At 39.0% G+C, this 27,317-nt stretch overlaps 3 protein-coding genes across 3 annotated transcripts; 2 read left to right on the forward strand and 1 right to left on the reverse strand.

Annotated features, from left to right (window-relative positions):
• The first annotated feature begins 547 nt into the window (after window positions 1-547).
• On the forward strand, window positions 548-3,324 carry LOC125229434 (ecdysone oxidase-like). Its single transcript, XM_048134268.1, has 4 exons — window positions 548-590; window positions 744-866; window positions 1,321-1,451; window positions 1,532-3,324. The coding sequence occupies exons 2-4, from the start codon at window positions 755-757 to the stop codon at window positions 2,741-2,743; spliced, it is 1,455 nt and encodes a 484-aa protein (XP_047990225.1). The 5' UTR covers window positions 548-590; window positions 744-754; the 3' UTR covers window positions 2,744-3,324.
• A 4,734-nt stretch (window positions 3,325-8,058) lies between these two features.
• Window positions 8,059-9,079, reverse strand: LOC125229833. Its single transcript, XM_048134775.1, has 2 exons — window positions 8,223-9,079; window positions 8,059-8,134 (listed from the first exon to the last, which is right to left on the reverse strand). Exons 1-2 carry the CDS (start codon window positions 9,077-9,079, stop codon window positions 8,059-8,061), a joined length of 933 nt encoding a protein of 310 aa, XP_047990732.1.
• Window positions 9,080-9,471: 392 nt separating this feature from the next.
• Window positions 9,472-16,460, forward strand: LOC125229435 (glucose dehydrogenase [FAD, quinone]-like). The gene is made up of 4 exons (XM_048134269.1): window positions 9,472-9,579; window positions 13,613-13,735; window positions 14,174-14,304; window positions 14,394-16,460. The coding sequence occupies exons 2-4, from the start codon at window positions 13,624-13,626 to the stop codon at window positions 15,942-15,944; spliced, it is 1,794 nt and encodes a 597-aa protein (XP_047990226.1). The 5' UTR covers window positions 9,472-9,579; window positions 13,613-13,623; the 3' UTR covers window positions 15,945-16,460.
• The last annotated feature ends 10,857 nt before the right edge of the window (window positions 16,461-27,317 follow it).

Genomic DNA, 27,317 nt, shown 5'->3' on the forward strand with positions numbered 1-27,317 from the left:
ATACCTGATATGATGTGAGTAGTTAATTATTTGGCTTTGAATTTCCTTATTACGTAGGTACTATCAGCTGCAAAAGTGCATGGCGAATTGATCAATGAATTCATTCATATGAAATAAAACTATGGAAACGGATTAAATCGCGTATAATGAATTTTAAATTCATCCCGACGTTTCGAACTCTTTACAGCGTTCGTGGTCAACGGGTGACTGAGGAAAAATTACAATGTGCAAAAGCTACCCACATACAAGAAATATTAACGAACCATGACCACAAATAATATAGATTTTTAAGGCAGGTTCACACACTATTAATAAAGCTAGTTATACAATATTCAAAAAAATTACCATTAAGTACTATGTTATATTCATTATACGCGATTTAATCCGTTTCCATAGTTTTATTTCATGAGTAACTATCGCGGTAACCGAAGACAATATTAGAATTCATTCATAATTTTTCCATGCACTTTTGTAGCTGATAGTACATATAATATGTATTATCTTAATTTGAAAAACGTGCATAAATTATCCTACATAATTAAATTCACATCACTTAGTTTTTAGCTTCGGCGAACTCGCACCTCAAACCAGTAAGTTATGTAGATGTCTTATATATTTTGTATGTATCTGGTTTCCAGTATTTTTCGTCTCTTTTCCGTAAACAAGACAATTTTAAAATATCCCCGACAGGTGGGAAAAAAGGAAAAACACACTTTCACTGTTCGCATAACGTTAAATTTCAGAGACACCACCAATGACTAAAATGTTGTTTTTGGGAATATTACTTCTGAGCGTAATGTTGGTGGATGGCCATCTACCACATGAACTGCCGGATTATGTGTTACCCGATTCAGTGCCCTTAAAAGGTAATCGTTATTATCAATATCACTTTTAAATGAACTAGCTCAAAGTGCTTACTTGATAAGGTTTAAATTGAATTTAACCTTTTCTCCACCTCTTGGAGATTGTATGAAATCGAAAACTAGGAATGGGATCGTCTGGCATCAAAACGAAAATATTGCCTTTTTCTGGAAACCTGTATGATATTCCGAAGTTTGTAACACCAAGCTTCATTCATTTGAGGGAAGGTCTTCTAAGACCGTTTTCACGAAACAGCACAGGATGTAGCTGCGCCCATGCACTGACCCACTATCAAAATAACTTCTGATTCCGTAATTCCAAGAAACCTTTTTTAGGATATATTTTTCTAGTTTCGAATTTTCTGGTATCAGTTATCGTGGTGCAAGTAACAATTCTTATTCCGCAATAATCCGTGATGATAATTCTCCACGCTTGCTTTGCTTCCTTATTTGCACTTAGATGGTGATTCGTTCGACTACATCGTGGTAGGCGCGGGCGGCGCAGGTACTCCTGCCGCGGCGCGGCTGGCGCTGTCCGGCGCTAGCGTGCTGCTGGTGGAGGCAGGCGGTGACCCCAACCTGAATACCAGGGTAACAATTCCTTTCAAACCCTTCAACAATATTCATGTGTGACGTCAATCAAATATGTACATAATTTATCATCCTTCCAGATCCCTGGATTGTACTCAACGCTACTCGGCTCAGCTCTGGACTGGCAGTACCCAACCGTCACCAATAACATGTCATGTCTCTCATCTGCGGGCAAACAATGCCCCTTTGGTCGAGGAAAGTGTCTCGGTGGATCCACCAGCATAAATTTCATGATGTATGTTCGAGGTAATCACCGAGACTATAATGAACTTGGCTTTAACGGCTGGGCCTGGGAGGATCTCAAGCCCTACTTCTTAAAATATGAGGGCTTGCGGGACTTGAACAAGTTACCTTATACTTCTATTCCGTACCACAACACCACCGGCACTATGAAAATAGGATTTTTCGCTAATCCTGAAAACAGTTGGCATTCAAGGACCATAAGAGGGTATAGACACCTCAATTTTCCTTACAACTATGATGTAAACGCTAAGTCACAAATTGGAATATCGCAAGTAATTGGGTACGTACATGAAGGTGAGCGCATGAGCACGGCGAGAGGTTACCTAGCACGCGACGACGTCAAATCAGCACTGAAAGTGACCAAAAATACACACTGCACAGGCGTCATCCTGGACAAACGCAATAATGCTATAGGAATCAAGGCGGTAGTGAAAGGGAGAACACTTCAACTTTATGCGAGAAAAGAAGTTATTATTTCAGCAGGCACGATCGGAACTCCGCAGATCTTAATGCTCTCTGGCATAGGACCGAAGGCACATTTAAAAGATCTAGGTATCCCAGTGCGCGCTGATTTACCTGTAGGCGATAGCTTAACTGATCACGTGTTTCCCCAGCTCTACGTATCAGTAAATCCTGACACGTCAATGCCTTCACAAGATGAAGCCATGGAAAGGTGGTTGTATAATCGCACGGGGCCCCTCGCCTCCATCGATATTACCGACTTAACAGCATTCCTCAACACACGCTGCTATGACGTCGTCCAGCGGAAACTTATTTACAACAGCTCCGACTGTGAAATATCTACCATGCAATTAGCCAATTCGTACATTGGGTTGTATCAACCAAGTTCCAGCTTGAACGAGGGCATCGCACAACAGCTCACTGCCGCAAACAAAAACAAGGCCCTAATTTTTTTTGGCCTCTGGTGCTGCGACCATTTTCACGCGGCAGTATTCGTCTTGCCAGCAGGGATCCTTTACAGAAGCCATCTATTTTCCCAAATTACTTATCAGACGAGAGGGATGTCGATGAGATGCTGCGCGGTATAACTATCGTGGAGCATTTGATGGAAACGCCAGAGTATAAGGCGCGCAATGCGTCTATCGTGCACCTAAAGTTGCCTGGTTGTCCGGAGTACGCGAATGATCGTGAAGGATACTGGCGCTGTTACTGCCGGCACATGACTTCCACAGTGCTGCACGCAGTGGGTACTGCTCGACTGGGCCCGGTGATGGACCCTCAGCAGCGCGTGCATGGCGTGAAGCGCCTGCGAGTGGCAGACCTGAGCGTGCTGCCGGAGGTCCCGCGCGGCAACACTGCCGCCGTCGCCATCGCGATTGGGGAGCGCGTCGCCGACGTCATCTTAAAAGATGCCAAAAAATGCTAAGGTCCGCTTGCACCAACCACTTACCTCAGGGTTAGCGGGCCGTCATCTGACAAATTCCATATAAAATGGTGGGTTATCCCTGCATTTTCGTTGGTGAAAGTGGCCCTAAGTGGATTAAAAGGTTTTTTTTTAAATACTAAGTCGGTACTAAAATTAGATATTAGGTAATAAATAAAATTTCCATTTCCTGTTGTAAGTCTGTGTTGATACTAAATACTTTAATTATATGCTTGTGCATAAATGTTCGTGCATTACATTTTTACTCTCCTCGATAACCGCCCTCTATGAGACTCACTTCAAAAGGCACAAAACTTCCTCAACAGCTTCCAATCGGTCCATTCATCTATTTATCGAACCCAAAGGGTAGCAGGGTGTCGGTGTCGTTAGTAATTGCAACGCCGGCGGCAACCGGTTTGTCGTTCGGCAATCAACACAGGACGTGACGCGAAATCCGATACCGGATAGACCGTAATGATCGCCGGCCATCCGGGCAATCACGTGGCGATTTCAGCTTGTAATCTATGATAATAACCTACGAAATGGCGTGCGTCTATTGGCGTAAAAGCGCTTGAGATGCGAAAGTTGGGTTAGACGGTGATTTTTTGAACGTTAATGAGGATTCTTATTATGCATCATCAAGAGAGATCAGAGATTTCTTTTTCTCTGTGTTAGCAGAATTCAGTATACTAGCGTGATATAGTCTATCGCGTCGGTGTGTCCTATTCGCGCTTACAAAAAATGCAAAAGGGACGCAGTTGACGCGATAGACCATATCATGCGACCGTGCTTGCCTGCCTTACATACTCTCAAAGTCTATATTAAAAGTACAATCATATTTATGTTGGCACATAGAAACTGCTCTCAAACCATGTTGTACCTTTTTAAAGATTAGATACATTCTGGCCTTTCTTTCAGCTCTTCTATTTCATTATTTCTGATTAAGTACTTTATTTCAGATTCAGTATCATTATAGAATTAAAAATTAAACCTAGAAGTCTTAATATTTTCCACGGCTTTCCCATTCAGGGTTTTGAGCTCTTCGAAGTTGCCATTCAGTATCCAAACAAATGTTGTATAATTATATTTTTATTTCAACGTTAAGCATACCACCCCTACATAAGTAGGTATTTATATCGCTCCTTGTGCGTGCACGTTCAGAATTACTTAGTTATTTTAAGAATCCCAATAACATACCAAGCAAGAGAAGCTTAATTTCCGTATTATAAGCATAAAATAAATATTTTCGCAGTGTTAAAAAGGTTTACACAAGAGATATTGCTCAGGCGGCCTCATATTAAGTTGACTTAGTTCAAAAATTCGGGGTTAGCGGCGGCCTAACAATCAAAATCTTGTTTAATTTAATTTAGTCTAAATAAATAGTTCAATTCAAATATAGTATATAAAAAAAATACACATTTCAAGAGAGCCCCTTATAAATTTGTGTCGAGATAAAAAAACCTTCATAAGACCATTCGGCAAACCTTCAATTATCCGATTTGACCACCGATTTACATTGTCAGTTTGTGATGACTAAACATTACATCCTAATCCCCTAATTACCAATAAAAATTACCACCCTAATTACTAATAAAAATGTATCTTGTGTTAGCGATATAAAAGTGTGTTTTTCTATACTACCCCAAGAGCTATCCGGTCTTGCTACTACTGGGAAAATAACTTAATTCTATAACAGTACTTTTTATGTCACCAAAAATTAAGTTTGGTAATTTGGTATAGTTTTTTAGTTAAGCCACCAAAATTTGTGACAAGAAACGTATAATATAATAAAAAAAAGATTATTTTAATTCACTAAAATTCAGGCGAATTTTATATCAGGACTTTTGTTTTAAATTCGACTACTTTAATTTATGACCTTTATAACACATTAAGAAACCACTTCTTTTTGTGAATGATACTTCGTAGTAACAAAAAGCGGACTAAATAAATTAGTTATGACGCAAGCAATAAAAGGACAAGTGAAGTTATGGTTGTTTTGTACATACATTATGTGTTGAAACACTATTTCTACTGAAACCACCCTAGAAACAAAACGGAAGTTCAATATTTTACTAGCTCGGAATAACATTCACGGCAAGAATTATATCAGTAAAAAAATTGGAACAGACTTTTCGTTAAGATCAAAATAAAGAAGAATAAAAAATAATCCACCTTTGAATGCACGCCAAGAAGCGCTAAAACCTGTACTGAAAGAAGTATTTTCATATTTTTCATTTACCTACAAACTCTACTATTGACGATGTATTTCAAAAGTGAGTACTGTATTCATTCGTATTTTCAGTACATCGCGGTATAATAATATATTTCGCCATCTTTACTATCGCTTAAATAGCTCAGTTATAGTAGCGTAAGACGAAAGGCGCGGTCCTGACGTCGTGGGTTCGATCCTCGGCAGAGGAAATCTTTTTTTTCTTGTTATTATTTTTTTATCTTTTATACGTACCCGTAGAGTATATTGAATAGTATATCGTACCTACTAACAGCAATACTCTGTCTTAGCTAACCATCGCTAGACGTTATGCCCTTGTAATAAGGACTACAAATGTACGGTGACAGTTGTCCGGTATGACGAAAATGCTCAACGAATAATTGGCTAAATAGTAATCAGAAAACAAGCAAAAAGGGTGAAATATATTATATAGGGTCAAAACGAATGTATACTCGTTGTAATTTAATAGATTTAAATAAATAATTTTATTACATCAAATTAATTACCGTCAAGGAACAAAAACTATTGAGTCGCTATTAGACCGTTTTTACATTATCCGATCCGATAACGGATGTCGGAAGGATATCAATAGAAAAATCGAAGATGGCGCCTGTAATGTATGGGATATCGGTCCGACATCCGATATCGGATCGGATAATGTGAAAACGCATGTACAATCGCCCTCGAGTAGGGAAATTGTAGTTGAGAAAATCTAACGATCTATGCCAGTGAAAGCGAATCAAATCGAAAGGCCAACTCACCCTGTCTCCGCTCGGCGAACAGCTGGTCGGTACCGACTCTCCTCGATGGCGGGCTGGTGCTGGAGACGTCGCGGTGAGGGCCTTGATCACCTCAATCGACAATTTTAGCGAGTTTTTGATTTTCGCGACGAACGACCTTGCGCACAGGGCAATGAGCAGCCATCAAATCGATCTACCTTCAACTGGCTTTTATAAATGTCAAATTAATTCGAAGAAACTACCCTACGTACTGTCGCTAATAGATTTGCGTTCCATTTTACGATATACAAAAAAGGACATGAATTTAAAAATACCTAAATATATACCTAAACTAAAGTGAGTATGGTGTCCGGATCGATCATTCCGCCCACCAAATACGAAGTATTTTAAGAATAAGCTAGTCTATGGGTAAAGGGCACACCTTTACCAGAGGTCGTTGTATTAGACCTGACTGTGACCGAAGTGTGGCTACGCGGGAGGTTCCGTCCTTGCCCGGATGCAACGATACTATACGACCAAGTGACCAATGAAGCGGTTTCAGTTGTTCATCTTTAATTAATACTAATGCGCCGAGCTTGGGCTCATCAATATCCGAATGCCATTTCGCGCGTTGATTTAACGTATGCAAGTACTCTAAATGCCGTCGCTTCCAGAAATCGTGGTGAAGTTTCTGTACTAGCTGCCAGCGATTTGAGATGGACATATTCGTTTCGGTGGTTGAAGTGTCCACGAGCGAAGTCAAGGGCTCTAAGGTGAGAAAATGTCCCGGCGTTAGCACGGACATGTCATTAGGATCGGAGCTCATCTCACAGAGTGGCCGTGAGTTGAGCGTTGACTCGATTTGAGCTGCCACCGTCAGAAATTCTTCGTAAGTTAAGATTTGGTTTCCTACAACGCGAGCGAGATGTGTTTTAAATGATTTAATATTAGATTCCCACAGGCCGCCGAAATGGGATGCGGCTGGTGGATTGAAAGAGAATTCGATATTCTCATGAGAAACCGCCTCTTGCATGAGTGGCAGCAATGCGTTATAAGCTCCTACGAAATTCGTACCCCGGTCACAATGTATGCGCTGGCAACGGCCACGACGAGCGATAAATCGACGCAAGGCAGCGAGAAAGGCTTCTGTGGTTAGTCCTATAACAAGTTCGATATGAGAGGCCTTAGTCGCGAAACATATGAATAAACATACGTGTGTTTTAAAGGGCCTGGCTCCACGATAACGTTTAATGTACGTGGGAAAGGGACCCGCGAAATCGACACCTATACACGAGAAAGGCTTTACTTGCGAAATTCGAGTCTTAGGGAGATCTGCCATGCGAGGCACCAAAGGTTTTGGATTAGCGCGAAAGCATTTTATACATTTCGATAGGCGAGAACTAATTACACGTTTAGATGCGAGGATCCAAAAATTTTGTGCGATCAGGAAATGGAGTGTGCGTAACCCCGGATGTTGATTATCATTGTGTACTTGGTCGACAACGAGGTGCGTCATACGGTCCTGGCTGGGGAGAAGTAAGGGGTGCTTGCAATCATAATCAAGTTCGGAGTGAACCAGTCTACCGCCCACCCTCAACAAGCCTGACCTATCGATAAATACGCTTAGTTTTTTTAATTGCTTGGGCAATTTTTTACCTGTTTTTAAGGCATTAAACTCGTCAGAAAATGACTTTTCTTGAGTTAGTTTTACTAGATGTGTAAGAGCACCGTCGAGTTCCGATTGAACAAGCGGGCCGAAACGTCTACTGTTAGGGGAGCGACAGTTATTTACGAAACGAAGAATGTAAGCGGCGACGCGCTTAGTTTTATTCAGACTTGAATGTCTGGATAAGAAATCGTCAAGCTGATTGACAGCAATGAACAGTGTGGTCTGCTTGAGAACACTTCGTTCTTCCGATGGATCCAATTGCGATTCGATGGTTGATGGTGGCTTTGGCCAACAGCTACTGTCAAGTGCTAACCAAGCGGGGCCTGTCCACCATAAAGGGTGATTTACAAGTTCTCGGACGGTTACTCCGCGAGAGGCACAATCGGCAGGATTGGTTTCTGACGTGACATGGCGCCAATGACCAGCCGGTATTTTGTCCTGTATGTGGCTTACGCGATTACTGACGTAAGTCTTCCAACGATGCGATGGCGAGCGTAACCAAGAGAGTGTTACGGTAGAATCTGACCAACAGAATACGTCTTCAAATTTGATGTCTCTGTCGTAGATCTCCTTTACGTGTACAACGAGGTCCGTCAGCAAAACTGCAGCGCAAAGTTCCAGACGAGGAATTGAGGCGCGTTTCAAAGGCGAGACTTTGCAGCGTGACATTATCAAATGGGTGGTGATGCTACCATCACCGTGCTCGATGCGAAAGTAAATGACCGCTGAATATCCTGCTTCAGAAGCGTCACAGAAGCCATGCAGTTGAACACTGCAGGACTTCGTCGATAGGATGAATCGAGGTATCTCGAGAGACGACAATAACTCGAGATCTGTACGATAATGAAGCCAGCTTTGGTTGATGTTGGGGGGTGCTACCACGTCCCAATCCAGACCGAGAGTCCAAAGATCTTGTATTATGCGTTTAAACGAGAGTGTCAAGGGTGTAAGAAACCCAAGAGGGTCAAATATGCGCGCCAATTCTGAAAGAATGTTTCTTTTGGTGCACTTTTCATGAAGCGGATTGACAGTGAAGGTGAACGCGTCTGCGGACGGGTTCCACTCCATACCGAGCACCTTAACAGGAGATGTCGGTTCCGAATCGAAAGAGAGCGTCTTATTATGACAATGGGCTGGGTCGAGACTCTCGAGCAGGCGGGGACAGTTACTCGACCACTTACGGAGTTCAAAACATTCCTTCTCTAGGATCTTTATGACCTGAGACTGAAGGTCGAGCGCTGATTCGACAGATTCAGCGCCTGTCACTACGTCGTCGACGTAAATGTCCCGTTTAAGGACTTCAGCTGCACGAGGGTATTCTGTGCCTTCGTCGATGGCTAATTGGATCAATGCACGAATTGCGAGAAAGCTAGATGAAGACATACCGTATGTCACGGTATTTAAGCGAAATTCTTGTATAGGTTCATCGAGTGAGAACCTGAACAAAATGCGTTGAAAGTCTCGATCACTAAGAGAGACTAAGATTTGTCGATACATTTGACGTATGTCGGCTGTGAAGACAACCGCATGCAAACGAAAACGAAGTAATATCGAAACGAGATCAGATTGCAGTTTCGATCCAACCAGCAACTGATCAGTCAACGAGGGACCTCCAGCAGGCTGAGCAGTAGCGTCGAAAACTACCCGCAATTTGGTAGTGGAACTGCTGGGCTTAAGCACGCAGAAATGTGCCAAGTGGTAAGCTCGGCCATCCGATCGAGGTGCGACCGGGTCCATATGTCCAGCATCGAGATAATCACGCATAAAGTTATTGTATTCTGTCCGAAGTTCCGGTTCACGAGAGAGTCTCTTTTCGAGAGAGTTTAGGCGGCGCTCGGCAAGAGCGCGCGAGTCACCAAAATGCGGATCGACGTTTCGGAACGGTAAGTTTACGATATATCGTCCGTTCGGGTCACGTGTATGAGTCGTATTTAGGGACAGGGTACAGGGTTTATTGTAAAATAAAAACAAATTAGCTATAATAACTTTTAATTATAATATACATTACAAAAACTTGTTTCATTTACTTGAAAATATTAGAGGTTTACCATATCACATCAACTATGTAATCCAGTAGTACATCTGATAATGGAACAAGCACGACGAAGGCTGTGAGGCATTTGTGTTGTATGGTGTTGGACATTTGCAGTTTGGAGTTTGTTTTAGTCAATTTTGTGTAGATTAATTGGTTAATTATTTTTTAACATAGTAATGGTAAATTTTTTGAATATTGTATCACTAGCTTTATTAATAGTGTGTGAACCTGCCTTAGAAATCTATATTATTTGTGGTCATGGTTCGTTAATATTTCTTCTATGTGGGTAGCTTTTGCACATTGTAATTTTTCCTCAGTCACCCGTTGACCACGAACGCTGTAAAGACTTCGAAACGTCGGGATGTATTTTTAAATTCATTATACGCGATTTAATCCGTTTCCATAGTTTTATTTCATAAATTTTATGGTATTTATTGTTTAACTTTAGGTACATAATACAATGGAAACTTAGTAATAAAAATTTATCTAAAACTATAACGAAGTACAAAACTAAAACTAATAGGTACCTAAAAATTTAAAAATTATATGAAAATAAATTTAAAGTACCTATTAACTAGGCAAGTATTTATTTTATTAATTTTAGTTAATAACAATATAGTACACATCTAAATAAGATATGTTATCTTCCTGCAAACCACAGACAAACTGTGCTGCAAACTAAACAAAAAGAGCCGCGTATCAACTTTTTCAACTCGATTGCGCTCGTTATCTTCAAATGAGACAAAGACTGAATTAATACGAGCATCAAATTGAGATAAGAAGTACAGCAGATTGGGCTCCCTTCGGGTGGTATTAGCCCTAAGTCCTGATAAGTGAGGGCCCGATTGTTTGCAGGGAGTTACATAGATTAGCGGAGGGTGATGCGACTGGACATCTCGTTGTAAGCAATTTTGCGACCTATTCGCCATAACTTCACATAAAAAAGTGTGTGTGTGTGTGTGTGTGTATTATCCGTGCGATGACCGGCTACAGATGTAGTGCGAAAAGGGTTTCCTTCGGAAACGTTCGTATTTGTCATGCTAGTTCAGTCAATGTCAGTACATCTTGTATTGACACTGACTGAAACAGCATGACACGTTCGTACGTTTCCACTACAATTCGAAGGCAAATCTTTTCGCACTACATCTGTAAGTATTTTGCTCCCCTGTGTGTCATAGAAGTTGACTGTGGGATATTATTAAACTGTCACTGCAATATAAATAAAGAAATTATGAATTATTATATCACAATTTCGGTTTCTTTCAAATCTCCTGCTAAGAGTGCCACTGAAACTGGAGCAGTTCAGCCATCGGACTCTTAGACGCACGGCAGGTCTCCATCCTTACTTGGTGGATATTCCACGAATCCGCACGAAGCGCTTTGCTTCTTCTTTTCTTATGCGCACTGCCAAGGAGTGGAATTCCTTGCCGGCGGCTATATTTCCGAGCTCATATAACCCGGCAACCTTCAAATCAAGAGTGAACAGGCATCTTCTGGGCGAGCTCACTCCATCGTAGGCCACGTCTTTGCCTTTGGCTAGTCTGTGGTCAAGAGTAAGCCCATTTATAATAAAAAAAAAAAAAAAAAAAAAAAAAGTTGCATGTGCTCTGCTTAACCTTTTTAGGAATAGAGGCATGAGTATGTATGTAAGTAATCAATAACTATAACCCATATAACCCGGGCTCATATAACCCGGCAACCTTCAAATCAAGAGTGAACTGGCATCTTCTGGGCGAGCTCACTCCATCGTAGGCCACGTCTTTGCCTTTGGCTAGTCTGTGGCCAAGAGTAGGCCCATTTATAAAAAAAAAACTGTAACAAATAAACTACATGCAGTTTTAAGTCGATATTTAAGACAGTTGTTTTTTAATTAACACATTTAGATACAAAATTATAAAAATGTATAGGTACCTACTACTTGCCTAATGAGTAATATTGGTACAGTGACGTGCATAGGACGTCTACGTAAACACAGTGATGTAGATAAAACAGTTTTATCTATATCACTTTGTTTTTACGTAGACGTCACAGAAATGCCAATGACCTGATACGTACTACACCAAGTAATCTATAGATAACCTTGAACTTGTTTCCCTTATATCTTTGACACTAAATAAAATGGACATTTTAAATCACTATATAGACCGTTAAGCATAAATAGTGAAACTTTGACGATAGATATATAATTTATATGTAATAAGATTAACCAGGATATTTCCGTTTCGTGGGTTAAATGCGTCTTTTGAAGATATTATTCTAAACAAAACATTTTAGAACTATTACAACCTTCTAAATGCCAAGTATGGCCATAAAACTATAAATACGGCGTATGTTAGTGCTAATATATTCCGGTTAAAAAATATCTTCAAAGACGCATTAATCCCAACCAGACGCAAATATCCCGTTTGACCTAGACTTAAACACCTAACATTAGAAAACTTTATCATTTCATCAGTAATCACTAACTATAATCTAACCACTTATATCAATGAATAATTAATCATCTAATACCTTTTTCCGGACAGAAACTTATAAGTATCATCATATTCATATCATATCTTATCAGTCCGAGACATCGCCTTTTTGCCACAAAAACCTATTAATAAGATAAACACCTTCTTACTACAGAGTAGTATTAGTTCATGTGCTCCTTCGTCCAAACACATTTTATTTTGGCACAGTTATATTTTGTCACAAAATAAGTAACTCCAAAAATTTAAAAAAAATCGCGCTTATTGGGGCAACGGTAGACAACTTTATGGAATGCTTCAATATTAATAATCACCCTTATAAGTACTAGAGTCAGGCCAAGATAACTTCGCAACGATTTCGATAGCCCTGGCTCTGCCTGAGATATGCGTCCCAGGACTCCCAGGCAAACGAAATAATTTCATGGAAATTTGACTTGAAACTGTCAACTGTCGTTACCAAGTTATCTTCTTACCTTATACGAACTCTAACCGACTGTGAGTGTACTGTGTAGTGTTAAACAAAAATGTTATGCTCCATATCGTCTCTGTCTAAGTACTTTGAAAAAAAAAACTTGTATCTTCTTCTGTCAAATGTAAGTAGATTAAGATTAATAAAGTTACCGTCGTCATTGTGTACCATTTTATGTAATTTGTCAGTGTCAATACTAAGAGTACTGACGTTAGCAAAGATATCATGACAAAGGCTTATTCATTTCATCTGTACAAATATTATATTCGCATTGTACTTAGTTCTTTATACCTGATTGAATTTCCTTATTGCGTAGGTACTATCAGCTGCAAAAAAGCATGGCGAATTTATCAATGAATTCATTCATATGAAATAAAACTATGGAAACGGATTAAATCGTGTATAATGAATTTTAAATTCATCCCGACGTTTCGAACTCTTTACAGCGTTCGTGGTCAACGGGTGACTGAGGAAAAATTACAATGTGCAAAAGCTACCCACATAGAAGAAATATTAACGAACCATGACCACAAATAATATAGATTTTTAAGGCAGGTTCACACACTATTAATAAAGCTAGTTATACAATATTTAAAAAAATTACCACTACTATGTTAAAAAATAATTAATCAAACCAGTAAGTTATGTAGATGTCTTATATATTTTGTATGTATCTGGTTTCCAGTATTTTTCGTCTCTTTTCCGTAAACAAGACAATTTTAAAATATCCCCGACAGGTGGGAAAAAAGGAAAAACTGATAGTTGAAGTAGGGTGCATTGGGGTAATTTCGGAGCACAGAAATGCTCGGGTAATTTCGAAAGGGGAATCTTGATATGATTAAAATAATGGCCTCGAAATGACCTCAATGCACTCTAGCACATCCTGGGTTTATTTAATTATTTAAACACATTTTCACTGTTCGCATAACGTTAAATTTCAGAGACACCACCAATGACTAAAATGTTGTTTTTGGGAATATTACTTCTGAGCGTAATATTGGTGGATGGCCATCTACCACATGAACTGCCGGATTATGTGTTACCCGATTCAGTGCCCTTAAAAGGTAATCGTTATTATCAATATCACTTTTAAATGAACTAGCTCAAAGTGCTTACTTGATAAGGTTTAAATTGAATTTAACCTTTTCTCCACCTCTTGGAGATTGTATGAAATCTAAAACTAGGAATGGGATCGTCTGGCATCAAAACGAAAAAATTGCCTTTTTCTGAAAAGTTTGTAACGCCAAGCTTCATTCATTTGAGGGAAGGTCTTCTAAGACCGTTTTCACGAAACAGCACAGGATGTAGCTGCGCCCATGCACTGACCCACTATCAAAATAACTTCTGATTCCGTAATTCCAAGAAACCTTTTTTAGGATATATTTTTCTAGTTTCGAATTTCCTGGTATCAGTTATCGTGGTGCAAGTAACAATTCTTATTCCGCAATAATCCGTGATGATAATTCTCCACGCTTGCTTCCTTATTTGCACTTGGCTTACAGATGGTGATTCGTTCGACTACATCGTGGTAGGCGCGGGTGGCGCAGGTACTCCTGCCGCGGCGCGGCTGGCGCTGTCCGGCGCTAGCGTGCTGCTGGTGGAGGCAGGCGGTGACCCCAACCTGAATACCAGGGTAACAATTCCTTTCAAACCCTTGAACACCTTCAACAATATTCATGTGTGACGTCAATCAAATATGTATATAATTTATCATCCTTCCAGATCCCTGGACTGTACTCAACGCTACTCGGCTCAGCTCTAGACTGGCAGTACCCAACCGTCACCAATAACATGTCATGTCTCTCATCTGTGGGCAAACAATGCCGCTTTGGTCGAGGAAAGTGTCTCGGTGGATCCACCAGCATAAACTTCATGATGTATGTTCGAGGTAATCACCGAGACTATAATGAACTTGGCTTTAACGGCTGGGCCTGGGAGGATCTCAAGCCCTACTTCTTAAAATATGAGGGCTTGCAGGACTTGGACAAGTTACCTTATACTTCTATTCCGTACCACAACACCACCGGCACTATGAAAATAGGATTTTTTGCTAATCCTGAAAACAGTTGGCATTCAAGGACCATAAGAGGGTATAGACACCTCAATTTTCCTTACAACTATGATGTAAACGCTAAGTCACAAATTGGAATATCGCAAGTAATTGGGTACGTACATGAAGGTGAGCGCATGAGCACGGCGAGAGGTTACCTAGCACGCGACGACGTCAAATCAGCACTGAAAGTGACCAAGAATACACACTGCACAGGCGTCATCCTGGACAAACGCAATAATGCTATAGGAATCAAGGCGGTAGTGAAAGGGAGAACACTTCAACTTTACGCGAGAAAAGAAGTTATTATTTCAGCCGGCACGATCGGAACTCCGCAGATCTTAATGCTCTCTGGCATAGGACCGAAGGCACATTTAAAAGATCTAGGTATCCCAGTGCGCGCTGATTTACCCGTAGGCGATAGCTTAACTGATCACGTGTTTCCCCAGCTCTACGTATCAGTAAATCCTGACACGTCACTGCCTTCACAAGATGAAGCCATGGAGAGGTGGTTGTATAATCGCACGGGGCCCCTCGCCTCCATCGGGATTACCGACTTAACAGCATTCCTCAACACACGCTGCTATGACATCATCCAACGGAAACTTATTTACAACAGCTCTGACTGTGAAATATCTACCATGCAATTAGCCAATTCGTACGTTGGGTTGTATCAACCAAGTTCCAGCTTGAACGAGGGCATCGCACAACAGCTTACTGCCGCAAACAAAAACAAGGCCCTAATTTTATTTGGGCCTTTGGTGCTGCGACCATTTTCACGCGGCAGTATTCGTCTTGCCAGCAGGGATCCTTTACAGAAGCCATCTATTTTCCCAAATTACTTATCAGACGAGAGGGATGTCGATGAGATGCTGCGCGGTATAATTATCGTGGAGCATTTAATGGAAACGCCAGAGTATAAGGCGCACTATGCGTCTATCGTGCACCTAAAGTTGCCTGGTTGTCCGGAGTACGCGAATGATCGTGAAGGATACTGGCGCTGTTACTGCCGGCACATGACTTCCTCACTGCTGCATGCAGTGGGTACTGCTCGACTGGGCCCGGTGGTGGACCCTCAGCAGCGCGTGCATGGCGTGAAGCGCCTGCGAGTGGCAGACCTGAGCGTGCTGCCGGAGGTCCCGCGCGGCAACACTGCCGCCGTCGCCATCGCAATTGGGGAGCGCGTAGCCGACGTTATTTTAAAAGATGCCAAGAAATTCTAAGTAGATTAAAAATCAGAAGTTTTTTTTAAATACTAGTCAATATTAAAAAGAAGATATTAAATTAGGTAATAAATTAAATTTCTATTTCCTATATGTTTGTAAATTTCCAGGCACTTGAATATAAGACATTAACTTTTAATTATTAGTGTACATATGTATTACTGTATTTCCCGTTGTATGTGTTGATACTATATACTTTAAATAAAATATGCTCGTGCATAAATAATAAATATTCTAAAAACACCGGATTTAGTTAATCAGATTAAATTATTGCAAACACTCAAGTATATCAAAATCTTAGTTTCCTTTAGTGCGTTTTCACATTACCCGATCCTATATCGGATGTCGGAACGATATCCCATACATTATAGGCGCCATCTTGGATTTTTTCTATTGAAATCCTTCCGACATCCGATATCGGATCGGATAATGTGAAAACGGTCTTATACGATTTAATTCTAAGACTTAAAATTTATGGCCGTAAGAAATAATTATAAACCAAATAATAAATGATATTATAGATCTACTTGAAATCTACCTACATATAAAACTATTCGTGCATTAAATTTTTACTCTCCTCGATAACCGCCCTCTAGGAGACTCGCTTCAAAAGGCACAAAACTTCCTCAACGGCTTCCAATCGGTCCATTCATCTATTTATCGGACCCGAAGGGTAGCAGGGTGTCGGTGTCGTTAGTAATTGCAACGCCGGCGGCAACCGGTTTGTCGTTCGGCAATCAACACAGGACGTGACGCGAAATCCGATACCGGATAGACCGTAATGATCGCCGGCCATCGGGCAATCACGTGGCGATTTCAGCTTGTAATCTATGATAATAGCCTGCGAAATGGCGTGCGTCTATGGGCGTAAAAGCGCTTGAGATGCGAAAGTTGGGTTAGACGGTGATTTTTTGAACGTTAATTAGGATTCTTATTATGCATCATTAAAAGAGATCAGAGATTTCTTGTTCTCTGTGTTAGCAGAATTCAGCATACTAGCGTGATATAGTCTATCGCGTCGGTGTGTCCTATTCGCGCTTACAAAAAATGCAAAAGGGACGCAGTTGACGCGATAGATCATATCATGCGACCGTGCTTGCCTGCCTTACATACTCTCAAAGTCTATATTAAAAGTACAATCATATTTTTGTTGTTGGCACGGCTTTCCCATTCAGGGTTTTGAGCTCTTCGAAGTTGCCATTCAGTATCCAAACAAATGTGTATAATTATATTTTTATTTCAACGTTAAGCATAGGTACCACCCCTACATAAGTACCTATTTATATCGCTCATTGTGCGTGCTCGTTCGGCATTACTTAGTTTTTTTAATAATCCCAATAACATACCAAGCAAGAGAAGCTTAATTTCCGTATTATAAGCATAAAATAAATATTTTCGCAGTGTTAAAAAGGTTTACACAAGAGATATTGCTCAGGCGGGTTCCGCTCCGCCTCATATTAAGTTGACTTAGTTCAAACATTCGGGGTTAGCGGCGGCCTAACAATCAAAATCTTGTTTAATTTAATTTAGTCTAAATAAAGTGTTCAATTCAAATATAGTATATAAAAAAATACACATTTCATGAGAGCCCCTTATAAATTTGTGTCGAGATAAAAAAACCTTCGTAAGACCTTATCGGCAAACCTTCAATTTTCCGATTTGACCACCGATTTACATTGTCAGTTTATGATGACTAAACATTACACCCTAATCCCCTAATTACCAATAAAAATTACCACCCTAATTACTAATAAAAATGTATCTTGTGTTAGCGATATAAAAGTGTGTTACAAAATTAAAAAATGTAACTTAACGTTCTGGTTACCGCCAGAGAGCGGGATCATAAAAGGCTCGATGTTTTAGGTTCCCCACCTTTAAATTATTCAGTTATTATTCATTTTTTCGCTCACTTCTCTCTCGACGAGAAGTAATTATCATTTTGAGTGGGAAACGAAAATTAGCTGGCACATTATGCCCAACAATAGTTGTTTATAATGGAAAAACGTGGACCGGCCGCCCTTAGGATGGAATATTAAATTACTTTAATAATAAATTAGGTTGGATGCCGAAAAAAAACGTCAACGCATAATGAGTTTTACAGCTTAGGGGCTAGCAGAAGCTGTTTGCTTTTTTTTTCTAAATAAAAATGTACAAAATACATATACTTACTAACAGATACTATATACATTATGTGAGCTGTCAGTACAATTAAGGGAAAATACAAAAATGTACCTAGTTTTATATAATATAGTAACCTATTAAGCATTTTTAGGGTTCCGTAGCAAAACGGTACAACAGGAACCCTTACGGTGCGACTCTGTCCGTCTGTCCATCTGTCACATTTCTAAATATCTCGAGAACTACTTATGCTATCGACTTGAAATTTGGCATAGTTATGAACATCGTTAACCTCTACAAAGTGATAGTATTGCATTTTTTAATCTATAAATATTAACTATAGAAAATGGCCAAAATGAAAGGGGGGCAAACTGTAAAAGTGAAGTTACTAGGTCAAGTGGGTTATCGTTAGAAAGAGCTCAAACTGTAAGTATCAAAACTATTTTTTATAATTATTACGTTGGAAAAAAAAATGTTTTTTGAAGGAAAATGTAAACGTTGTCAAATAATATAATTTAATATTAAATATTACTTGTTAAGTGGGAAATTGAGTCTTGAGGGATTAAGTCAAGTCTGTAGAGTTATATGACTAACATTTGATGATTCAACTATCGAAAGTTGTACAGAACCCTCGGTGGGCGAGTCCAACTCGCACTTGGCCGTTTTTTTTAATCAAAGCAATAACAAAAAGAAAAATACCACAGAGACTAAGGGTGCCTTTCCACCAGAGATGCGCCACGTGGATGTGTTTGATATAAATTTATAAATTGATTTATATTTATAAATTTGATATTCATGATGTAAATAAACACCCTATAATATAATAATCGTAAACACCCTATACCTGTATTTGCATGTACATGTACTTTATGCAAATAAACAATCTGAATCTGAATATCCACCAATCATGTTCATTGCTCCACAAATAAGCATATAGCGCTAGTGGGAACGGGTTCGACTATTATGGATGGGTGGATATCAGACGCGTCCATAGCAACGTAGCGTAGCATATCCTATACTAGACAAATATTTATCTACTTATAGTAACCTACAATACTATAAAAATACTCTTTTCTCAAACATGCAATGAAATATTGTCTTTACGTTCCTTAAAATGGGCTGGGAAGTATCGCTTTTAGGGCGCAACAACTCGAGAGGACTGTAAAGGGATTTCATATTATTTTTTAGGCCTAGGCCTGCAAAGTAACTTTTTTTTTAATTTAGACAACATTTTTTATTTCATTGTATGTTTGAGAAAAGCACTATACAGGGTGCCCATGAGGAAAGGGAAAAAATTAAACCACGCATTAATGGGGTCATAAGGAGTAATAAATGTTATATAAACATAGGTCGAATTATGCTTTTTAATTTTGTAAAAATTTTCTTACATAATAAATACATAACTTTTGATTCTCTAGTATAACAGTGCCTTAGGGCGATCTGGCAACGTTTGTTGTTGCTATTTCTTTTATTTTTACCAGAGGCAGTGTCATGAAGACTTTTTTGGGCATAGATTATTCAAAGCGAGGTCTAAATCCTTCTTTGTTAATAACCGCAACACGCTGAATATTAAATAAGAAAAAGGTTGGTTTACACAAATACACGAATACGAAATATATCTTTCTCGCTTCCTAAGACCACCAAAGAGAATCCTACTACTCAACAAACAGTTTACAAGAGTTTCGCCATCATAGATACTCTTTAGATGCGATAAATGAATGGCCACTTAAAAATTGTCCATGTCATTCAACATTCAGAATGACTTTAAACGTCAGTGTTGTTGTTGTTTATTTTTGCAATGAACCTGGATTTATCAGAAATGGACTTTTAAACGAATAATATTAGTTTTACGAAGTACATGCCTACACGAAGTTCTTAAGAGTCACCGATTAATATTAAAGAACAAGAGGGTTCTATCTCGTTCAGACGGTCAGCCTGTAATAACGGAAGTTTACTGAAACGATGTGTTGTGGTCGAGTGAAATAACTTCTATCATGCATGTTCTATCCGGCAACATCGTGACTTGAGAATTTAGCTGTTCCAGGTGGGAGGACGGATCCTAGACAGCCATCAAGGATTTGCAATTAAATTTATTCTTAAAAATTGTATTGGAAATAGTGATAGTACTAGTTTGTATCGTACGATTTAAGTTGTAATTGTAAATTGAATTTCAGGTAGATAGACTTTTTTAAATAAATGAATACTAAAGATATTGTGTACGTTAATTAATGGGCTAAATGAGATACATAATAATGAGCGTAAACTTTTAATACAACTCAATACATAATTACAAAAAGAACTTGAAACGACATACATTAGCACCTTTTACTACCATATCCGTAATGGAAAAAGACATTCTATCTCTGAAACAAATATCATTTTTATTTAAATACAACATTGTTGTAGGTATGTGGCTTTCCACGTTTAGGTACCTACTAGTACCTAAATACGGGAACTAACGAGTCACAATTCAAAACTTGTTGTTGGCTTGCAGGAAATTGCATTGCAAGATTGCAATTAATTCGTAAACTGTTCTATTCGAAATTATTTACTGATGTTCCATATTTTGGAATAAAAAACATTTTTAGGGCTGACAAGTCAACATTGACATTATCAAACTGGGCTTGACTTATGCAGTCAATTTAGACGTGTCAGTCTGGCAACGTCGCAATCATAAAGGTGTTTTGTACTGGTGATTTACTTACAACTTTTTTACACAAAAATGGCAATATCTCAAAAATAAAGCCGAATTTAGCAAACATTAATTAGCCTTTTTAACTTCTAATATGGTCAGAAATATGGTGTTAAAATATTTCCCTTTCCTCATGGGCACCGTGTACATGCCTCGGTGTGAAAACGGATTCCCGGCCTCGTATCCCTATCCGGCCTCGTATCCCTATATATACCCACTTGGCCGGAAATCCTCATTTTCCCGGCCTCTGATGTAATGTACTATTACAAAAAAATACAACGTGCAAAAAATCAAACTAAGAAATGCTAATGACTTGGTTCTCAGGCCTCCACGTACAAATTATGGTAAAAAAAGTATAGTGTACGAAGGTGCAAATTTGTACAATAAGCTGCCTAAAGGATTCCACGTCATTTCGTACATTCAAAATACAATTAAAACAACACATAACACATCTGTACATAATATTCACGTGAACACATTGGAAATAGGTTACCTAATTAAATTGCGGACTGAGCAAATTAGTAATAAATTAAGTTTCTAATAAGCACAAGATACAGTTACTTTCATTTTTTTAGTAGGTATACAAAAATCAAACAGTAGCGCCGCATGTCAACTAATTTGGAAGAACGACTTCACACATGTGTAGTTTTGTAGGTTACGGCCACTGCACCGACCACCCGTAACGAACTACCATGTGTTTGTTTACAACAGCCGCAGCCGACATACGCACCTACAAATCAGCTTTAAACATGTTTGGTAGTGGTAGGCATTTGAAGAAAATACTTGGCATTTCGTACATAGTATTCGCTAAGTGCACGACTGGTACACCCTACGGCGTACTACCCTTATTTTGTAAAGTTTTAGATTATCGCTTAAAGTTTATGTGCCTAATTAACACAGAAACAATATTTTTATTGAAATTTCATACTTAACGACCGGTCCAGCTCAGTCGGTAGTGACCCTGCCTGCTAAGCCGCGGTCCCGGGTTCGAATGCCGGTAAGGTCATTTATTTGTGTGAGGAACACAGATATTTTTGTTCCCGAGTCATGGATGTTTTCTATGTATATATAAGTATGTATTTCTCTATATAAGTATGTATATCATCGTCTAGCACCCATAATACAAGCTTTGCTTAGTTTGGGGCTAGGTAGATCTGTGTCCCCAATATTTATTTATTTATTATTTATAACTATCGTCTCAAAACTGACAGTGAGTTAATTTTTGTTAACGACTTACGCTAATTGGGGGGTCCCAAATTCTGAAAATATGCATAATTGCATAATTGTACGGAGTTTGATTAGTTCTAAGTGTTCTAACAGATTACGTAGGTACGTACATACGTATTAGTGATAAGAAGCGCCATTATCTCACGCGCTTTGCCAATGGATTGAAAGAAACGTGTAAAGTCGGTATGGAACGTTTATAAAAGCTCCAAGCGTTTATTTTTTGTTTTCTAACGTACATGAACCTTTCATACTCCGCAAACACTGTATAATAGTGTAAACCTGCGACCCTTTCGCGATAATTAAACCGGTGAACCAGTGGCGGGACCGCGTGTCAACAAATCGCGCCGACCACCCGTATCCGCTACATGTTTGTTTACCCGGCGTGCTATTCTACCTCCGTTTACCAAACACAGTCGCGAGGAATCAAGAGAACCAGTATATAATACATTTTCAACTGATTATAATTCCAAAGGATATCGGGGTCAAGTTTCAATGGTCAGTTTTGCCGCGCTCGCGTAACCATTGCGAATACACGGTCAGAATCTAAAAGTCATATAAGTAGGACACAAAAGACTGAAAAACAAATCCTGTCCGGCCAGTAATAAAAGTAGCTTATATTACATACATCAATATATTAAACCTAGATATGTATACTTGTATAGTTCAACTGGCGTTTATAACATTGCATGTCGCTTAGGGAAGTAACGTTCATACTGTTTATATCGTTACAAATAACGCAACAGACTTGGAATTTTCGATGCAGTAACGACTTCCTAACACTATTCTTGGGTTTATAAGGAAATACTCGTCATGAACCCGATTAAGATACGCTAATGTTAACATTAGATCGAACGGTTCAATGGTTTTACTCTTAGGGCCAGTTGCAGCAACTACATCAGTTGGCAGACTGACCAATGTCACTCAGCCAGCAGAGATCTATGAAACTTCTTATGAAATAAAATTGTACAAGACGGGTTGATACAACCGACCCTTAGTTCTAACCAAAGAGAATCGAGCATTATAGAGAGTTACTGTCAAAGTAAAATGTGTAATCACAGTGCATAGACTGCCATCTTTCGACACAAGCTTAAAACTTTTGAACCTCAGTTTTCACAATTTGGCCCATATTGTTAGCTTGATATGTGTTAAAATGTCAAATCCGCCACCATCTAGCCGCGCGTTCCCCAAAGGTGTAACGCCATCTAGGCCACCGTACCTTTTTCTCTATGGCTTTAAGGTACGTTTTTTTCTTAGACCTTATCCGTCTATACGGAGTTACATGCCTTTGGTTCTAACCTAAACAATGGGCCAACTGACTATCAGTTAGAAGCAAAAAGTGACAGCGCAGCGCCGTATAACTGACATTTGCCTGACTGACACATGCCGTTATCATTCGTCTAACAGTAGCCCCGAAGTCAGCGAGCCTTAATCGAATATTTTTTCGTAACTAGGGACACATGGGTTAAGATTGAAGGGTAAGTCTTGCGAGGTAAGATAGAAAGCCGCTGCAGTTTTTCGTTATACGGAACATTTTTCATTTTATCCCTCAAGAAAACCCTTCAATGTTACCCCATGTAACCTTAATATATTGCAACCTAAAAATAGTATAATATACTTCAAGGATAGTCATATCTGTCCGATGCCGTTTAATGACTATAAAGCAGTTTTTTCTAATCAAAGAGGAAAATTGTGGATTGCACAGCTTTATTTTTCATGCTACCCTTATTAAGCCTAAGCCTTCTTAAGCACATTGTTATATGGCTGAACCTTGGCCACTTTTGTGGTGTGTTTGTAGGTGTTTTCTTTTTCGTCTTACTCTTGGCCACAGACTAGCCAAAGGCAAAGACGTGGCCTACGATGGAGTGAGCTCGCCCAGGTTGGTTTTCCATCAAAACAGCGGTCTCTGAGTTATTTTATTTCGGAACAAAGAATAATTTATGATACAAATATTTCGTGAAAAGCATTATTTCGTGATTTAAACAAAACTGGCTCGATTTAATTCCCATTACTTACTTTTTTAAACGTTTCACATTACTGACATTACTGTAGATGTTGACAAATTGTGTTCTTAAAGAACCAGTGACTTTCAGTAAGTTTCCATAAACTAGACTAGGTAAGAACTGGATTAGGTAAGAGCCCAGTGTGGGTAGCCGAATGCACAAACGCTCAGGATAATATCTCTTTCATAGCTATCTATCTCTATCGCTCTTGCGTATTGGCGCGACAGAGCCAGGCTACATTTCTGCGGCGTTTCGGTGGCGTTTCGCGTCGCAGAAATGGCTACGGGGCCTGAGCCGCCAGACCTTCCTCATTTTCTCAAGTATGAAACTTTGGGATACTTAATGTAGATCTCGTATCGAGGCTGATGTTTATATATGTAATAGAAAAGACTGTAAGGATTTGATAATCATCAATTCCTGACCATTTCCGCCGGCCGTTACTTTTACTAGACGCTTAAAAGTCTCTCTAACTTACCCTAATTTCTCAAGTATTTTCTTCTAATACATCTATCAGCCCTGAAAGTTTAATTTAAGGATATTTACTGTTAGCTTAAACCTTATAGCAAAAAAATGGCCTGCGGGCCGAACTAGGTAATATGCAGACATTAAACGTCGATACGAACTCTACATTAGCCCAAAGTTTCATCCTTGAGAAAATGAGGAAGGTCTGGCGGGTCTGGGCTCTTAGCCCATTACGTGTATCAAAAACCCTCTGTCAATAAATCTAATAACGTATCTTAAAATGTATCTCTAGGCATCGTGACAAACCAATTACATTCAAGGAAACCCTCTCAACGTAACAGGTTTATCAGGGGAGCCTGTAATTTTGTTCAAATAAAATTAGGTATGTATTGTTTGCCGCGCCCGCATGTTAGCTACACGACCGAATTTTCCGGTCTGCGAGGCCCTTTGTGATCTGTCCAATGGAACCCAAAACTATTTTTCATTTATATGCAAATAAAAGATAGAAATGAAAACTAGTGCACGAATGATTGTTATACAGTTATTGTATAGCGGTGAGGTTAATACATATTTGGATAAACGGGAAGAAGGCATGTGCGGATCCAGGGAAGATGATCATGGTGGGCATAAAGACTGTACCTATCGATAAGTATGAAGACAACTTTGAGTAGCCATATTTATTTGGTATCATATTTTTTTCTTATAACAAGAAATGGGCTTAATAAGTCACATAATAAGGTACGCATTTTGTCCTAGAAACACGACGTAAAGCATATGGTTTAGACCGTATTGATTTAATCCTCCCGAGTACCAATTACGATTTCGGACAAATGCTACTAGAAAATTCACAAATTGCGTACAAGACGATACGACTGCGAAAAGAAATTGTACGGTGCGAACCTCAACTACACATGATCCACAAAGCAGAATATCTGGACATAGTCTAGCCACTGTTATTTTTTTTAATAAAGTTTAGGGCCTGTGTATGGCGGCCATTTAGAGAATGTGCCATGGCGCTTACCCAAACTCCGACATTGATGTCGAATTTATCTATCATACAGTGTTTATATCGATCTATTTAGGGACTGTTCAAACACCATGAATGTCTATTAGACTTTGGCCTATGGCAATTTTTTTTGTCTGTTTCTCTCATCCTGCTTGCATCAAAAATTTACGGCAATCCGAAACGTTGCTCAAAAATGCGTTTTTTTTTTTAATTATATAAATTCACCGCATTTATACTGCAAGTGCCCAATTGAACAACCATGAAGAGGACTCTTAAAGAACATGTTTTGGCAGCATATTAACCGTTGTTAAAATCGTACAAAGAGTCATTGGAATATTCTCTATTTAAGCCAGATAGGGGTTGTCCGAAATTTATTTGCTAGACCTTAATGCCGTAAACTCCCTAAAATAAATAAAAAATATCAGACATTCTTATATCAAACAGTGCTTAATACCAATACACTCTCACCGTTTTACGTGGTCACAGTTCTAACCTAACCTAACTCACTTTTGTTTTGTTAAGCCTGACATGTTTGAGAACAATGAATATGTGGGCAATCATTATTATACGGATTATATATTGGGCTAATACATTTGAGGCGAAAAGTGTTATGGAATAATAGTATAGATCAAAAGTTTTTATGATCATAAATTTTATAGCAAATAAAATAAGGCCTTTTAAGTAATATAGTAATAATAAATAGGACAAATAAAGATTAGGCCTTCCATTACAGTATGCCAAGTATGATGTTATGCTAAATTATTATTAGGTTACATGCCCATTAGGCCAAAACGGTTAGGCCAAGTGATAATAGAGCAAACGTTCTTAGGAATGTAGAGGGACACCCTCATGAAATCGCACGTCACTACCTCCCACAAAGACAAAGGGAAAGGGCCGGTTTCCTCGGTGAAATCTATGCATTACTTCTTTTTGCTCTTAGCGACTAGGGCAAATCGTATATCATTTTCGTGTAATATAGGGACGAGTTAATTATTTCTGAAAAAATCGTTGCAACTTTTCATACAAAAATAACGATTTTATAGCAAAATAATGATTTTTTATGTATTTCATTAAGTATGGAAGTTATGGCATTTACAGTTACATCGCGGCAATTATCAACAAATAAAACATAGGAAAGATTAGCCAATAACCCAGTTCTGATGATGGAATCCTGGAGAAGTCGAGGAGGGAACTCCTCAAATATTAAAGGCATAAGATATAGTGATCTTTGTGTTTCTATAAGAACAGCATGCATTTACTTTCAGAACAGCGACAAATCGTTATTTTTGTATGATAAGGTGCAACGATTTTTTCAGAAATGATTAACACGTCCTTATATTACACGAAAATGATATACGATTTGCCCTAGTCACTAAGAGCAAAAAGAAGTAATGCATAGATTTCACCGAGAAATCCGGCCCTTTCCATTTGTCTTTGTGGGGGTAGTGACGTGCGATTTCATGACTATTGAGCTAAATCGGATCGGTTTGACCCAATGAACAATTTTATGAAGCAACATCGCCACAGGTAAAAGAGCAAAGTCGCTAGTCTTACTTACCGTTCAGGTCACCAAAGAGAAATATCGTTAGGGGAAAATGAGCATAGTTTGAAAATTATAAGTTCTAGCTTTATACTTCCATAGACAATATTGTAGAGAATTTTATGAAGAACATATTTCTCCTAGACATCGTGATTGTAGCTTTCACGGTTTTCATGGAAATATTAAAATACTGAAATCAGGGATACAAAAGTGGAGGGAAAGAGGGGAAACATTGACACCTCGGCGTGTTTCTACTTCCATATTTTCTTATAAACCTATAAGCTATATACATGCCAAGTTTCATGCTTTCTGCCAGACGGGACTATAC

The sequence above is a fragment of the Leguminivora glycinivorella genome, chromosome 9 (assembly GCF_023078275.1).
Source record: "Leguminivora glycinivorella isolate SPB_JAAS2020 chromosome 9, LegGlyc_1.1, whole genome shotgun sequence".
NCBI lineage: Eukaryota > Metazoa > Arthropoda > Insecta > Lepidoptera > Tortricidae > Leguminivora > Leguminivora glycinivorella.

Excerpts from the sequence above, each read along its gene's own strand:
- LOC125229434 (XM_048134268.1), top strand. The coding sequence starts at position 755 with ATGACTAAAATGTTGTTTTTGGGAATATTACTTCTGAGCGTAATGTTG. Across the intron at positions 867-1,320 it reads CGATTCAGTGCCCTTAAAAG|ATGGTGATTCGTTCGACTAC; the intron begins GTAATCGTTATT and ends ATTTGCACTTAG. Across the intron at positions 1,452-1,531 it reads ACCCCAACCTGAATACCAGG|ATCCCTGGATTGTACTCAAC; the intron begins GTAACAATTCCT and ends TCATCCTTCCAG.
- LOC125229833 (XM_048134775.1), bottom strand. The coding sequence starts at position 9,079 with ATGTCTTCATCTAGCTTTCTCGCAATTCGTGCATTGATCCAATTAGCC. Across the intron at positions 8,135-8,222 it reads TTTGAAGACGTATTCTGTTG|GACAAAATACCGGCTGGTCA; the intron begins GTCAGATTCTAC and ends AGCCACATACAG.
- LOC125229435 (XM_048134269.1), top strand. The coding sequence starts at position 13,624 with ATGACTAAAATGTTGTTTTTGGGAATATTACTTCTGAGCGTAATATTG. Across the intron at positions 13,736-14,173 it reads CGATTCAGTGCCCTTAAAAG|ATGGTGATTCGTTCGACTAC; the intron begins GTAATCGTTATT and ends CTTGGCTTACAG. Across the intron at positions 14,305-14,393 it reads ACCCCAACCTGAATACCAGG|ATCCCTGGACTGTACTCAAC; the intron begins GTAACAATTCCT and ends TCATCCTTCCAG.